This window comes from Ascaphus truei, chromosome 3 (genome assembly GCF_040206685.1).
Source record: "Ascaphus truei isolate aAscTru1 chromosome 3, aAscTru1.hap1, whole genome shotgun sequence".
NCBI classification, from domain to species: Eukaryota; Metazoa; Chordata; class Amphibia; order Anura; family Ascaphidae; genus Ascaphus; species Ascaphus truei.
The window spans coordinates 285,967,014-285,984,259 of NC_134485.1; the positions used below are offsets into that span (position 1 = coordinate 285,967,014).

Sequence of the window (17,246 nt, forward strand, 5' to 3'; positions counted from 1 at the left end):
CAGAGGCAGGCACTCACGCACTCAGGCACACACATACACACACAGACACACACAGACAGAGGCAGGCACTCACGCACTCAGGCACACACATACACACACACAGACAGGCACGCACGCACTCAGACACACACACAGACAGGCACTCACGCTGCTTTCATTCCACACTCCTCCCCGCTCCCCGAAGCCTCTCCTCCTCCCGAAGCCTCCCCTCCCCATTGGCTCACAGCCACACCACGTGACGCGTCAACGCTAGGGAACACCATTCTCTTGTATCCCATAGCGGCTGACGCTTCACAGCGTGTAGTAAGCTGTGCAGCCAGGGGGGACCGGGACCAGCTCCGCAGGATTCCCCTGCTGGTGGGGAACTCGTGTGTGGCCGCCCACACCACCGAGCGCAGCGGGACCGAGGCTAAAGTCCTTAAATTCGTCCTGGTTGTGACAGCAGCATAATTGGGGTGTAGTGTGACCGTTCTGGGGGTGGGAGTGCTTATTTTTAGTGCCCTGCGGGGAGGTGAGTGAGGCAACTGGGATGCCAGTGGTTAACCCTTTACACACATACGGTACAATTTAGTTTTTTATTTGTTTTATTTGTGTTGCTCTGATTTCTGTGGCTTCCCCTGTGATTGGTAGCTTCTGATATTACTGCTGCTCACAAATTGGAATAGCCTAAAGTAATAGCATCTACATTACCTGATGAGACTAAAACTTTAACCTACTGTATACCTTGTACTGTATGTCTTTGTCTGTCTTCAATGGGGACCGCTCACATCATATAATGTTTCCAGTAAAAAAAATTCTGACCTGTATCCACTTCAGAAAACACACGCTTGTCTTCAGGTTCTGGTAGTTATACCATCCCTCCATACTATATTTTCACCTATATAAACAGTTTGTTTCTTTTCCAGTCACCTTTATCATACTATACACCACATTCTAACATGTATCCTTACAGATGTTCTACAAAATATTCAAAAAGCTTGATAGCCATTCTACTCATGCGGCTGAGGTACTTGATTTTAGGGGGGGGAAAGCTTGTTTTTATCTTCCTGGGAATATAAGTGTGAAGTACAATAGCTGTGATGAGAGTAAATCTTTTTAAATGTTGTTGTGATATTAATATATTGTATATATTTTATGTGCGTGGTTTTTATTTAGAATATACAAGTACATAAGGCTCTTACATATTGAAAGAAAAGAGCACGAGCTGGAAAAATTAATTTTAGAGGCAAATAATTGGATGCGCTAGTAATGCCTAGACTGAGATATATTCTATTGCAGGAGCGGTGAACTTGGGAGGTCTGAGTGTGGAGGCCTTGTAATATCAGCTACCCTGGTGAGAGTGGCACAGTTTCATTGTTCTGAAATGTTAAGTATACCAAACATGCATGTTCCCATCTTAATCTACTTTACCACCCCATCAGCATTCATTCTTGTGCTCTCTATTTGTGCTTGAACTTTGTTTTTAAAAATGTGTAATTTATCATTTTCTTTTGTCCTTTAATTTAAATTTCACAATGTATCTGATTGGAGACACATTTCCCACACCCCTCACTCATTCTGCACCTAGGAACACAATTGAATGTTATTTTTAATATGGCACAATGTTGCTTGCAAATTATAGTACACTGCATATTTAATTTTTAGCATTGAGTGGATCATAAAAAAAAACAATGAAAGGAAACAACAGGTGGATGTATTTAATATAACATTTAATATTATTATATAGATTCTTCCTCTTATAGTTCTCATATTTGAGAAACCATACATAAGAAATTACACTTGGAAATGATCCAGAAAGAAAACAATAGAAAGAAGTATACTGGTATTTCAAGAAGCCTAATAAACAGTACAGTCTTAACAATAAGATATTTAGAGATATGAACTGCAAGCAATTGAAAACACTTATTTTTGCTTGCTTCTGAATCATGTTGAAATATTATATAAAATGATTAATCAACCCATGTGATTTTTTGCAAGGTGCAGTCTGTGTTTTGCTACCACTGAAATCACCTTTTTAATAAGCATGTATTTTTCTTTCTATTTATGCTCTACCTCTACTTGTATTTTTTTTGAGGGGTTTAGTAACTCTAAATATTACCCATAGTAAGTCCCATATATTTTCTTTATTGGAAGACAGTATATGTATGTATAAGCATTCAAAATATTGCGCTGTAAGGTGCCTTCGGGCTGGCACCACTTCATAAATATGTCTCCCTGTGCACTAAACAGTGTTCTAATTTTATTATATACTGTAGTGAAGATACTTTTCTAATGTTGAAATAATTATTTCTAAATATTTACATCCATGAAATCCAATATGCTTTTCTTTATATTAATACCATAATTTCATATATACCCCAATATCTCTATAACTGAGCTACAGTGCGCACATTTTAAACATAAAAAGAAATACTAAGTGTGTGTGTGTGTGTGTGTGTGTGTGTGTGTGTGTGTGTGTGTGTGTGTGTGTGTGTGTGTGTGTGTATAGTAAACATTTTGAATACACTTAATCTATATTCCACATCTGCTCTCGTCCTTTTGGTTTTTCGAGGGCTGCATTAAATGATCCATTTTTCTGAAATACAAAAATGTAATTTGTTACCATTTTGCATGCAATGTATGAATTACTTCCCAAAATACTTTAGACTCAGGGAGTGGTGAGATAATAATGGCAGTTAATATGGGATTGAGATGCGAGAACCCTTATTGGAGCTAAGTGAATCTCCCCCCAAAGGTTCTTCTCATTGGATAAAAATCAATCTGACCAGTTTGAAGGGTCACATTGGTAATGTGTTTTCCTTTTGCAAATAAGGCCTTTTTCTTTTGTTCTACTGTATGTATTATTTGCACAACAAGTCCTACTTAATCCCACAAAGAGGTGAATGTTTATATTGCAGGATAATAGCATCCCATTTTATGCCCCATATTAATTTTGTGACCAATAATCGTTCTAAACTGAAGCGTATTATTTTCTTCATAATTATGACTGAAATTGAGTGCAAGTGACGATGGGCTCTAGGACTCAAAGGCAAAATGCTGGTGCAAAGTTGTTATTTTATCGCAACTCACAATGAAATATACCTGCGCCAGGTGCCATTTTGAGGTATGTCTACGTCTGTCTGCACTGAGATGGGGGATGTATAGAGTAAGTGGGAGGAGTTAGGGCAGAGTCACGTGCATATTGGCGCAGGTCTATGTGTTACAAAAATGTGCGGCTTGTATTACTTTTTCTTGATAGCTTTCTGCGTTTGTTTTCTCAGTCACCTTAAAGATGTCTTAAGTCTTTTTTTTTTTAGCAGTGAATACTAGCACAATATGCGCCAAATTCGATAACAGTAGAAATACACTTCATAAATATACCGCTTTTCCGACCGAAAATTTTGCCTTTTGTCAGTGCAAATGTAACTTTTGAGACATAGAGCCCTAAAGGGGTAATTCAATACAGGCATATCCCGGTTTAAGGACACTCACTTTAAGTACACTCGCGAGTAAGTACATATCGCCCAATAGGCAAACGGCAGCTCACGCATGCGTCTGTCAGCACGTCCTGAACAGCAATACCTGCTCCCTACCTGCACCGAAGCTGTGCGCAAGCGGGGAGACTATAGAGCCTGTTACAAATGCGTTATTTACATCAGTTATGAACGTATATGACGATTGCAGTACAGTACATGCATCGATAAGTGGGGAAAAGGGAGTGCTTCACTTTAAGTACATTTTCACTTTACATACATGCTCCAGTCCCATTGCGTACGTTAATGCGGGGTATGCCTGTATACTCCAAAGTGGCCGTTGGGGCTTTTTATTGTCCGAAAACTACCATTGACTTCAATGTCAATATTTTGGAATCTTACCTCTTGCTGCATAATAGCAACGTTCACAGTGAATAGTCTGCTTATAGATCCACATACTGTCTCCAGCTTTCAGATCTTCCAAAGACCCAGAACATGCTTCACACTAAATGCATAAAATACACAAACCTTAATTTCAAATGTTCATGCAGCATTATAACTTAGCAGATTGTTACCTTGGGTAAAGTGACAATAGAAATCTAATTCTAGTCATAGTACTTGAACATTATGCAGATGTATTTAATCAATTATCAGGTCAAATTTAATGATCAACACATTTAAACAAATATAGATGTTCAGAAATGAAAATAATAATAATAGCATGTTGTTGTATAGCACTGCTAGTTTTACATAGCGCTTTACAGAGACATTTTGCAGACAGTCCGTGGAGCTTACAATCAATGTTTTTGGTGCCTGAGGCACAGGGAGATAGAGTGACTTGCCCAAGGTCACAAGGAGCGAACACCGGGAATTTAACCAGGACCCCAGGTACCCCTTCAAACTCTCGGTGCCAGGGGTACCTGGTTCAATTCCCGGTATTCGCTCCTTGTGACCTTAAGCAAGTCACTCTATCTCCCTGTGCCTCAGGCACCAAAAACTTACTTACTGAGCAACTCCCTCTCCACACATCCTTCAGCCAGATCTACACAGCTTCATTGAGTCAGGACTCAATGTCATGTTATCAAAATCAGTAATGGACATTATGTTCCCTGAGGTTAACGCCCATCCACAAAGCTAATTATATGCAAAAACAACAGCCATTAGTTATCTCATTAGCATAGACTTAACATGTTAAGTTAGCTTCAAATAACATGGCGTTAAACCTGTCTTATCTAAAGAGGGCTTACTCCCATCAAGACAGTGAATAGGTGTTTAATTAAAGTTTAAAAAGAGAAGACAGGAAAAAGGATGAGCGTTGTTAGAGGGAACACCTCTTTTGCATAACATTAGAACGAAAATCTGTTATATTAACTCAGGAGCTTGTTACAACTGAAAACAGCACTTAACACTGCATCAGTGAGCTTTGTAAATCTGGGCCCTTGTAGCAGAAGCTGGACTACATAATTTCTGAGTGTAACAGAGTATCTGCTAAGGCCCCCACCCCTATAACCTCGGCTCCTGCGTCAGCGTTATTTGACGCCGTGTTGCCATGGTGACGCGTCTAAGAAGCCGCCGGAGCCAAGGTAAGTGCAGTTTACAGAGGCCTTCGCCATTTCCCTGGCACTTAATTTATGTGCCTTCGGGAAGTGCGCGGGGCCGCTGTAAATCCCACACCCCCGTAGTCAATCTCGCGCCCCCCAGTTTGCGCACCGCTGTGGTAAGGAGAAAACCTTTAGCAGTTCAGAGGAGATGAGTCTTGGAATGTAAGGAATAAAAGTGTAGGTGACCATGCACAGATGTGTTCTTTAGTAACACAGTAAGATTAAGCAAATACTTTGGATGGAAATCCCTAGATAGCCATGGTCAGGTGAGCTTTGAAAACCTCACAGGTCTCTTTATGTACGAACATGAGCACAATATCTGTGAGGTTTTAGGAGCTCTTTACACATGAACTGGAGACCTGTGGTGTTTTGAAAACTCGGTGCAGTATAATGTCATCAATGAAGAATTGTCTTGTTCCATTGAAAGGTATCTCAGCCTACATCAAGAGTAATACAATTCAAAACATTGGGTATCAGTTTTCATCCTGAAAAGCGCATTTTGTGTTTGTGTCACTGATGATATGGCAGAATTCTCAGTGGAACACTATCCTAACATTTGTGAAAGCTGCAGCGTTGGGCCATGTTCTACATAATCAAGAAAAAAAGCTTTCAAAATCAAGTCCAGACACAAGGATTATTTTGTCAATCATCTATAAGAGAGATACTGGATGTATTTGTATATAATACATATATGAATGTGTCAGCAGACAAAAGACTTGCAATAAGACATATCAGTTTATCAGATTCTACAGTAAATTGACCATTTCTTTATTCACTTAAATTAATCTACAAATTTGGGGTCATATTTAGTATGTAATGCTAAGTAGAAAGACGTTCACTTGAAGGGGCCTTGAAGTATAACACCGCGTTTCTAAATATTGTCTATAATGTACAAGATACATACACTGCAACATGGCACAATGTTTTGGCAAAGGTATTGTAATGCAAAAAGGAACATGTGTATAACAAACATGGGGGGGGGAGGAGTTGCGGCCCAAAGAACAAACAATCTAACTATGAAAACATACAGATGCAAAAAAGGAGTACAGTACTGTATATGGAAGTGCAAATTGTATAGGGAAAGGTTAGGAGGATAAGTGCCTATAGAAAACAACACAGGACTGCAAGTGTCTTTTTTTATGTCCATGCATGCTATTATTCTGATTTACCTTGAAGCAAGTTGCATGACAACATATGTTTAAGTCCTTCAAGATCATTTTGGCGTCGATGCCGAGTTGCTTGCGACAGTAAGTACACATGTCTTTTTCTATGACCGACCTACACAAAAGGAAAAAGAAGCACATTGCTCGTACCAATTGAATACCTTTTCTAAACCTGTTGCTACCCAAGTTAGCATTTTTTCCTTATCTGGAAAGGTTGCAATGTTTGTATTTTATATACTCGTAATGTACATATCTATATATTTTATGCTGTTATGCTGTTATGCTATTATTTAGTTGAACATTAAGAAATGGGAGTAGTTTATCAATAGTAAAGTTATAATTAGCTTGTACACCAAGAATGTTTTTTTTTTTTTTTTTTTTTAATTTTCTAGAATGCTGGAAAGAAGGGCTAGTATTTCAGTAAATAAAAATACCACTTGTGTGTACATTTGCATGTCTGAGACAGGTCTGCAACCCTGTCTTTGCCCATTATATCTTGGCATACAATGATTCCACTGCAGCCAGGGGTTGTGGGTAATGAGCACTCAGAGTGTGTCACCTATTTCAGTATAATGTTTTGGCAGGTCAAAAATATGCTTGGCAATGGAAATTACTGCTAAATGGGACTGCAACAGAGTATGCTTTCTTAACATTAACAAGCCTCTTGTGAATTTTGTAAGGTACTTACCGATCAGAAGTCGAGTATACAGTTTTGATAGAATTCGCTGAGATATGGTCATCATATTTATTATGTGGTGGCCTACTGCAAAATATTATTGAAACAGTTTAAGATGTGTTTGTACAGTGACTCATGTCAACTAAAATTAGTTTTCATTAAGCTTAATCTAAAAGCTAAATATTGAATCATCAACCGTAATTAAATCATACAGCAAATTACAGATACATCAAATAGTTTCTTGTTAATCAGTAGGTCCTTAAGTTGTTTATTGGACCAGGGGGAATGATGTAACCCGAGGTAGAACCACAAGAAAAAAACATGTAGTTTCTGAGAGAAGTAACAGTCCTTTCAAGTCATTGTACTGAAGAGAATAAAACAGTTAAAAGGCAACACAGTGACAGAACAGCATAGCCTAAAACAGCAACATTTTGGTAATTACCACCTTCAATAAAATTATTTGAAAGCACCTTTAGTGTTGAATTCTGTTTTACTTTTGCATGTTATAGTGGTTGGTACCATTATATATTTTTTTATATTACCCTACCTTATACATTTCAAAGATATTGATAACACAAATTATGCCTGCAATCTACTATCCGTAAACTTTTTCTTACACCCTTACTCAATATGGTGGTACATTGTTAACACACTGGTAAATTACATTTAGGTGAATAGACATTAACATAATGCTAAAGATATGTTAATGTTTACGTCTAAATACTTTAGAACATAACGCCTACATTTAATTAACATCATAAACCCTTATTTCTTCGTTCAAAATAGGGCTTTTTATTAGTAAACCCTAATAGAAACATCCAGAAGTAGGTTTTTAACTTTTCCATATTACACAAATTGGACTACTGTACTTGACTTTTTCTGTCATTCTCTAATTTCAGAATCATAGAAGCAACCACAACAGCAGAGTCTAGAACCATTTTTTACATTGTTTTAAACAAATCTACCTCTTAAAGCAGCAGTCCCCACTTTTTGTATGTTTTGGGTGTATGAGAGCTTTTTGCAGGTGCAGCAGTGTTAGGACCTACCGATGGGCCATACCGTGACGTGGTTGTAAACTTAAAGTACTTTGGCCAAATAATTGAACTAAATCACCCTTGCTTATGAGAAGATATACAGATAAGTATTTAACTATATAATTTGTCAAGTTAGATGTAGCAATAGACCTTTTTTCTTTGTTCTATACATGAGGCTACAATCCTAGTAGTACTCTTTTTGACACAATATATATGATTTGGTGGATTTGTGTTCTGAACTTACAGGGGCTGTGTTTGTTTTTTTAAATGTACCTAAACTGGGGGTTCCTTGGTTCCCACGTTATTTATTGTTATTTATGCTGGTGTGAGACACAAAAAAGAACAACAAATATGGTTGCAAGGTGACCAACAGAAAGTCGCAATGTCAGGTTCTGATGATGTCACAGCTTTCTATTGGCTACCAGAGCTAGGCTGACCCCGTTGGCCATATTGTGTCCACCAGGAGAGTATTCTTGCCCAGTGGAGAATTAGACGTTATCTTGATGGAACCCAGGTGTCTCCTGAGGTTGGGAGATCGCAGATAGTCTCCGAAGAAACCCCCAGTTCAGGTAATGTAAAGAATTGAAAATAAAAGAACTGCACAGACAGCTGCTTTAAGGCTCCTTATGTGTGCTGCATGTTCACCTGACATGGAAAAGTGTACATATGTTATTACTGAACATGGGTTACAAAACATGCCACCTGTGGAAATATTCCAGAGATTCATTGTAAGTGAAGTGGCAAACAAAGGTTTTATTTCCATGGCCCAAATTAGTCTTAACCCACCTAGTTAACCACTTTATAAAGCTGTGAAAATGACATTACCTGCTTTCCTGATATGATCTTGTGTAGACATGGGTATCAGTTGGAAGGGATGAAAAATTAGACGTTTCATAACTGAAATATATTCACATGTATTTGTTGTTAGTTCAGTAAATGTTAAAACAGCCCTGTAGGCAATAACGCCACAAACTAAGGAATAGAAATGCAATACAATAGAATGTAACGCATTTAAAGATGTATGAAGAAGTTATGATAGAATGAAAACAGCACATTCTGTTTTATAATATTTACTGTAGTTTTACCAAACACAACAAACAGGAGATTCGCCAACCAAGAATGTGAGAAAGAGAAAGAGAAAAAATGTATACTGCATAAATATATAAATGAAACTAACAAATAGAACTGGTGCCTCAATTGTTTAAATAACAATCGTAGAAAGTCTTGTTTCTTTTTTGTTTCACACCAACACGTATGGATAAACCGAACTGGAGGATTTACATTACCCTAAATGTGCTGACTACATGGGATTGTCTTTGCAAATAATATTTGTTAGCATGGCGGGATTACAGGTCAAATTGTATAGAAACTGCAAAAAATATTGTTGTCCCTCTTTGCCAATGGTATTCCATCTGCAGTGGAAGCCCTGTATGCTAAGAGATAATGGTGAAAGGCAGGGTTGCTGCACCTGTCCGAGACATGTGACTGTGCTCACAAGTGATATTTGTATTTCCTGTAGGCTGTACAGTGGGGGTTTTTTTGGCACTTTTTTTTACCCACCATAACCTATTTAATGTGTGGCCATCAAGTGCAAAGGCTTCATAAACCTTTTAATAATTTACACAGAGATGTATGTAGAAGTGTCCAGCACTATCATGGCTGTGTACAAATACAAGTGTATAAATAAACAAACATCACCAGGTTCCAAAAGACAAGTTAAGGTAATTTGCTTAAACGTAATCGTGAAACTACTTTGGTTATTTTTCTATATTACCTTGTGTCATGAGAATATGTTGTATTTGAACGCTGGCTTGGTGCATCCTTGGTACCGTCACTGACTTTATAAGTTGTAGTTGAATGACGGCTTGATGAATCGGTGGTATCATCAGCAAGTTTGTAAGATGTAGTTGAACGCCTGCTTGGGGCCTCGTAACTGTCATCAGAAACATTGTATGTTGTAGTTGAGGTGGTTGAACGCCTGCTTGGGGCATCGTAACGGTCATCAGAAACATTGTATGTTGTAGTTGAGGTGGTTGAACGCCTGCCTGGGGCATCTTTACTATCATCAGAAACTTTGTAAGTTGTAGTTGAACTTCGGCTTCCAAAATCAGTGGTATTATTAGAAGCAGGCTTAACTGTCCTAAAGAAATTAAAAAGGAAAATTACATATATTTTCATTTTCATACTGTCCGGCATTCCTGCCTCTCACCTGTCTCCCTGACAATCTATCATAAACGCTGCTGCCTAAGATGGAAAAGGGACACCAGCTGTAAGAGCGCGGACTCTCGCTCTCCCGACAGCGACTTCCGCCATTCCCACCGGCGTCTCTTTCGTCACTTCCGGTGGTCATCTGCGCAGATTCCGTGCGCTTACCGCAGGTGTCCCTTTACCACTTATTCCGTGTAAACCTGCATGTGTTTTTACATAAAAGTTGGACTTTTTAATCAACACAAGGTTTCTGCTCATCAATACCAGTTTTCAAGCTACAAAAGAATCCTTTACGTGCCTGGGTCCAGGCACTTAGAAGTAAGTGCATATCTTACCAGTCTATGTATAAATAGAATTGTTAAAATGTACTTCACCATCTTTTGCTTTTCTCTGCTTGATTTCTTGGAGATGCGCTGATCCCCCTGAACAAAATCTTCAATCAAAGAACTGGGAACAGTTCTTTTCTTCAAGCAGCACCCTATCACTAGTATATTTAGTTTAGATTTTATTTTTTTTAACACATATTTTTAGAGCGCTTCTTTATTGTATTGTACATCAATGTATGAAGCACTTTGTGGCACTTTTTGCCATATCCATCATCTTGTTAGTTGACACAGACATTATAATGAGATGTCCAAACAATGCCTCTGTGCATCACTTTTTCTCCAATCTGGATCCACAAATCCACCAAGTTTACATACATTTCTGAGTTGTAACAGTTTGTACCATACTGTATGTAATTAAGACGAAATAGCCGTTTTAGTCCAGTTGCAATAGTGTAGAGTAATAAGGTACTTCAGTATTAGGTGATACAGTACCTTTTTTTTTACTTGGACTAACAATTGATATTCCAAGACAAGCTTTCAAAAGTATTTTCTCTTCCAGAACTCAGGAAGAGAGGAGAATTCTCGAAAGCTTGTCTTATAATATCAATTGTTAGTTCAAATAAAAAAGGTACTGTATCACCTAATAGCGAGGTACTCATTCGCCATATGTAAGAAACTGGTTTCTTCCATTTAACGCAACTGTGACAACTTTAACGCAACTGTATTAGAGTAGTTGACATTAACATTGCCAGATATCTGTAAATTAGTCTGTGATTGTTCTTATCTTTAGTTTTAGATACATGCTTATTTGCATACCTTATATATCATATGTTAACCTTATTGCTGAGCCATCTTAAAAACACTTTATCACTGCAATTTTACTCCCCAAAAAAGCTTTAGTAAATGCAGCAATGTTTTTACTCAATATCAAGTGATATTACAGTATTACCCATAATATACATTTTGATGCTTATTGCAGACTGTAAAACTTATTTTATTATAGATGCCCTTTAAATGCACTTCTGTGTTGTTGATTTAAACTGATTTGCAGGTTTCATCGGTAACTGAGGAGCTCTTAAAATCGACATTTTCTGGCTGTGATTACCTTATGACAAAACACATTTAGGCTGAGTCCCCTGTGCCGCTGAGTGGCTGACTGTGTAGTGCTTGGCGAGGTTGCTTCTGGCTATTTCAATTTTTATGTCCCTGCTCATGCAGAGCCCGCGCGCTCGTGCGCCCATGTGGATGCTCACACACGCTTAGCGCTTGTGTAAACAAAACAAAAATCTGACTGTGAACCGCATTCAGCTTGCCTGCAACGCCCCCCGCTCGTGCTTTCGAAATAGCGCGGACACCCGGCGCTCATGCTTGGAGAGTTGGTGATGTCACCGCTCTCGAAGCATGAGCGCGGTCAGCGGCACAGGGGACTCAGCCTTAGTTGTGTATCAATGCCACAAATTATCTACATTTAGAATGAGCTGAGCTGCTCTAAAACAGCTGAATATTGGCCAATTCCTTTAATCTTCCATGTTCTTATTTTGATGTCTGACTTTGTATTTCCATACAAATCAAACATACACTATTTTAGCTGCTCTTTGTGCAAAGGAGAACAAGAAAATGTATAAGTGCAAACCATTAATGTATCTATTTCAATCATAATAAAGGAACATTATGGGCAGACTTCCCAAGTCAAAGGCATATTAATGCATTAGCTAAGTGCCTATAACTGGTTCCTTCGTATGCTACAGTACATCATAAAACATGAAATAATATCAAGTTTCTGAAAATATGTACCATATTCCACTTGATACTGTTTTTAATTATGGAATATACAATTTATGAAATAACTAGATGGTTTTTGTCAATATTAAATTTTGAAGGGATATTTTTATGAATTACATTTTATATAATGGTAGTATTTATAATCATATTAAACAATCAAACATTTCCTACTTCTGGTTTATGATTCTATTACATAATACAAGCATGAGGAAATCAAAGTATAAAAACAAAGCTGGCAAGAGAACTAAAATCCTTACCCCTTGTTTCCACTGTCTGATACAGCGATGAGATCGCCCAGTTCCTGACTTCTTTAAATATTAGAAAAAACAACGTCAAAATGTATCTACACAATTATATGCAAGATTAAAATGTAAAACAAGAAATGGATGCAATTCAAAAATTGTTTTTTTTTTTTGTAATACCTTTTAATAGAAGATGAAACATACAGTAAGCTGGTAAACTGCAAACATGTGTTCAATCAGACCTGGCTACTACCTGACATATGAAGTATTCTGAATTACAACAGCTGAAATATGAGATATTGACCAATATTTACTGAGCACTACAGTACTTTGCCAGTAGACACCTTGAAGCAGAAGACTCCATACGGCCCATTCAAGTGAATGGGCTGAAGGTGTCTTCTGGCAGCGGGCAATGCCTTATGGCAAACATGATCCACTATCCCCCTGACAACTAGCCATGTATATTCATGTCAATTTCATTACTGATCTTCAATGCATTGCAGATGCTACGAAGGGGAGATTAAAAGGTATGTAGTCATTTAGGGGGTCATACACTAAGCAATGATAAGTGGGTTTTCTGGGTGCTATGCACAAAGCAGTGATAAGTGCTTTTAAGTGAGATACATGCCTTTATAGCGTGATACTGCCTGTTGTGAGATTCACAAAGCAGTGATAACAGTGCAGTATCGTGCTATAATGGCATTTTTTCCCACTTAAAAGTACTTATCACTGCTTTGTGAATCTCATAGCAGACATTATCACGCTATAAAGGCATTTATCTCACTTAAAAGACTTATCCCTGCTTTGTGAATCTCAAAGCAGGCAATATCACGCTATAATGGCTTTTTATCTCACTTAAATGCACGTATCACTGCTTAGTGCATAACCCACTTAGAGCCTATCTGAACACCCACTCTCCCTCCCCCCCAAAAAAAGGTTTCTGCTGTCCCCTTTAACATTAATCATTTAACAATTGATGCACAAAATAATAATTACATTATATCAGTTATTACATCCCACAGATATACTTTGGGATCCCCATGAAATGACTCCATGTGAAAGGAGCATTGTGACCAGACCAGAGCACCAATAACATTGTGGTGAGGGAAGAAAGATGCAAGGGGACTATACATCAATGTCTCCTGGCTGCATAACTGGAGCAAAAAAAGGAACCATGTTTTTCCAAGCAAATAATCCCATTGTATCCAATGGGACTATTTTCTGTGATACAGTAAATCTGGTGCATGGTTTTGCTCTAGTTGTGCCCCAGTTTAGCGGCCAGTAGACTTGTATTCATAACCCCTCAGACACGGACCAGTGAACCATTCTATTCTTTGCTATTTCTCAATTGGGTATGAATGAGCACTGAGGGAGATGGTGCACTTTTTGCCTTATTACATACTGTAATAAGTCTTTCTTTGTACAACCTAAGGATTCACATAATAACTGCAGGAAGCTCAAAAAAAATAGTGCAATTTGTTTATAATGGGTTACTTTGATATTTTTATTTGTGATATCAATTAGGTTATCAAGGTCTTGGCTTCTGGAAAAATAACAAATTGTGCGTTTGAGTATCCTACTGTAATCATATCTAGCAGCTTTACAGACTCAGTGCCAATGCACGGTATGTATATTTATAAGCAGTGTTTCCCTGCTCACACTGATTATATAAACCAACACTATGAAACATGAATAAACATGATATGAAAAAGAAGATTATCTGACCAACACTAAAATGGCAACTAATTACGTGCCTAAAAATATTACTTTTTGGTATATTTTTTTAATCAATAGATACAGATTTTATCTGTAAAAACACATGATGTATCAATGTTTTATTTCCTGGAAAGTAGCACTAACAGCAGTGCACATTTTCCTATTTTCCTATGAACAGGAAAGAAAGTGATTACAGTTATTAAAATGTGAACCAAAACATTGAATTAATATGTTTGTTATTATGCTATACTACCTGCAGTATGTTGTACACTGTATTATTACACCACATTATTACCCAACTAATTACGACTATAGAGAGCCTAAAATGCTGGATATATATATATATATATATATATATATCATATCGAACACCATATGCAGTTGAACAGAAATAACGAGATAATTTGAATGTTATGTGTTATCTATGCATTATGGTGATTGGACAATCACAATGTTTGATTTTTCTCAGACATTCTATAAATATATAGCATGTGAAGAAAAGAAAATGCAACAATTACCTGTTCCTGGGTTTATCTTGAGTTTTTGTTATTTCAAGTAGATTGTTAAATTCTTCATCCCTTTAAAAAAAGTTAATTCACATCAATAATTATATCAAATATTGTAATTTACAATTCTCTTTAGTCTTGTGCCTTTCATACAACAGAATGAATATGGAGTCACACATTTTTCTTATATGTTTTTCATTAAGTAATAAAATGTCTGGAAAAATCATACATCACTTCATCCAAAAAAAGAATAGTTTGTCTAAGGGGAACCAAAATAGTAAAGTGTTGCCTGTCTGCTGTGTGAGACACAAACAGTGATGAAGCGGTATTAAATGCAGTTGATGAATACAATTTAAATGGATGCTTATAGGGTTTATGTACTGTGAGATGCTTGTAAACATTCTACTTTGCTTATAAACAGAGTGGTCCTTCCACTTGTTTACTGCAGCGCACCAATTAAATTGAGATGAGGGAAGAAAGATGCAGGGAGACTATACATCAAAGTCTCCCGGCTGCAAAACTGGAGCAAAAAAAGGAACCATATTTTTCAAATCGAATAATCCCATTGTATCCAATGGAACCCTTTTCTGTGATAAATCTTGTGCATTGTTTTGCTCTAGTTTAGCGGCCAGTAGACTTTTATACATAACCCCTCAGGCACGGACCAGTGAACCATTCTATTCTTTGCCATTTCTCAATTGGGGATGAATGAGCACTGAGGGAGATGGTGAACACACACACACACACACACACACACACATATATATATATATATATATATATATATATATATATATATATATATATATATATATATATATATATATATATATATATATAACATTAGCAGAAGCACCCGCTCCAATCTTTTGGATTATTGTGTGCTCCGACTCCTTCCTTATATATCCTTCCCTCAAATCCTTATATCACTATGTATTTATGTACATTTGTATAATATATGTATATGTCCTATACTGCAGGGGTGAGCAAACTTTTTATGCCGAGCCCCCCTTTTCATCCATGACATTTCTCGGGCCCCCCTGCCTGATGTAATCAAAATCACATGGAAAAAAAAACCTTTATTAAACGGTATACAATCTAAATACAAATATGTCTAAGGCCGCGCGTATAGTGCCCGCGACGGAGACGCGTGATGTCACCGGTCGCCGCTAGCGAAGGTTGCATTTCGCTTTGTGGCGGCGCGGGCGACCAGGCCATTGATTGGTTCAGAGGCTGTCACATGAGGCGACAGCCCCTGAAAAATCAAAAATTGCCGGCTTCAAAAAATCGCGACGCCCAGTCGCGCTTACTATAAGCGCACGCGGCGGCGGCGACAATGCATTTGTTTTCGGGCGACGTCGTGTTGCCAGACCTATAAGCGCAATCTAAATTCTTACATACTTCAACAGCTTGCTCTTGCAAAATTAGGCTGCGTCCACGCTGCCGCTGAGAGTGGTGACATCACCAACTCTCCAAGCATGAGCAAAGGGTGTCCTGCATAATTTTGCAAGCACGAACGGGGAAGTGTTTACACTTTTTTTTCCCTCCCATTATTTCTGTACATTCATAGTATTATTGATATAGTGGCAGCCTACCCTTTCACTTGCAGAGGATCGCAGCTAAGCAGGTTGCCAGCGGAGGAGAGCAGGAACACAGCGCTATTGCAGGGCAGACACCGGAGGGAGGGGCGTTTGACATCACAGCTCCTCCCCGTACCTCCGAATCATGTGGCCGCCACCTGCACTATTCTGTTCTGCCGCCCGCGCACATCTTCGGCTGCCCGCCCGCGCACATCTTTTTCGCCTGTGCACCCAGGTTTTGCCGCACGTGCCCCGCCTAAATAAGTAGGTTTTGCCTGCGCACCGCTGCATTCAATCACAACACCCACACAATCACAGACAACACACACACAGCACACATACTCAATCACCACACACACACACAACCCCCCCCACACACACACAATCAACCACCCCCCACACACACTCAACCCCCCCACACACACACACTCAACCCCCCCCCAACACACACTCAACCCCCCCCACACACACACACACACTCAACCCCCCCACCACACACACACTCAACCCCCCCCCCACACACTCAACCCCCCCCACACACACTCAACCTCCCCCCCACACACACTCAACCCCCCCCCACACACACACACTCACACACACACACTCAACCCCCCAACACACACACACACACTCAACCCCCACACACACACAACCCCCCCCCCCCACACACACACACTCAACCACACACACACACACACTCAACCCCCCCACACACACTCAACCCCCCCCCACATACACACACACAACCCCACACACACACTCAACCCCCCCCCCACACACACTCAACCCCCCCACTCACATGCACACACAACCCCACACACACACACTCAACCCCACACACACACTCAACCCCACACACACACACTCAACCCCCTCACACACACTCAACACCCCCCCACACACACACTCAACACCCCCCCACACACACTCAACCCCCCCCACACACACTCAACCCCCCCC

At 39.0% G+C, this 17,246-nt stretch overlaps 1 protein-coding gene across 50 annotated transcripts in view; it reads right to left on the reverse strand.

Moving 5' to 3' along the window:
• Positions 1–1,692: 1,692 nt before the first annotated feature.
• Positions 1,693–17,246, reverse strand: part of SCEL (sciellin) — a 98,408-nt gene continuing 82,854 nt past the window's right edge. For all 50 annotated transcript variants that reach the window (XM_075590940.1, XM_075590903.1, XM_075590902.1 and 47 more), the window contains 8 exons: positions 14,719–14,778; positions 12,500–12,550; positions 9,701–10,066; positions 8,752–8,823; positions 6,905–6,979; positions 6,223–6,331; positions 3,855–3,957; positions 1,693–2,575 (listed from right to left, as the gene is read on the reverse strand). In XM_075590940.1, the coding sequence (XP_075447055.1) occupies positions 2,559–2,575; positions 3,855–3,957; positions 6,223–6,331; positions 6,905–6,979; positions 8,752–8,823; positions 9,701–10,066; positions 12,500–12,550; positions 14,719–14,778 (853 nt within the window). In that variant the 3' untranslated portion in view covers positions 1,693–2,558. The remainder of the gene's footprint in view (positions 2,576–3,854; positions 3,958–6,222; positions 6,332–6,904; positions 6,980–8,751; positions 8,824–9,700; positions 10,067–12,499; positions 12,551–14,718; positions 14,779–17,246) is intronic.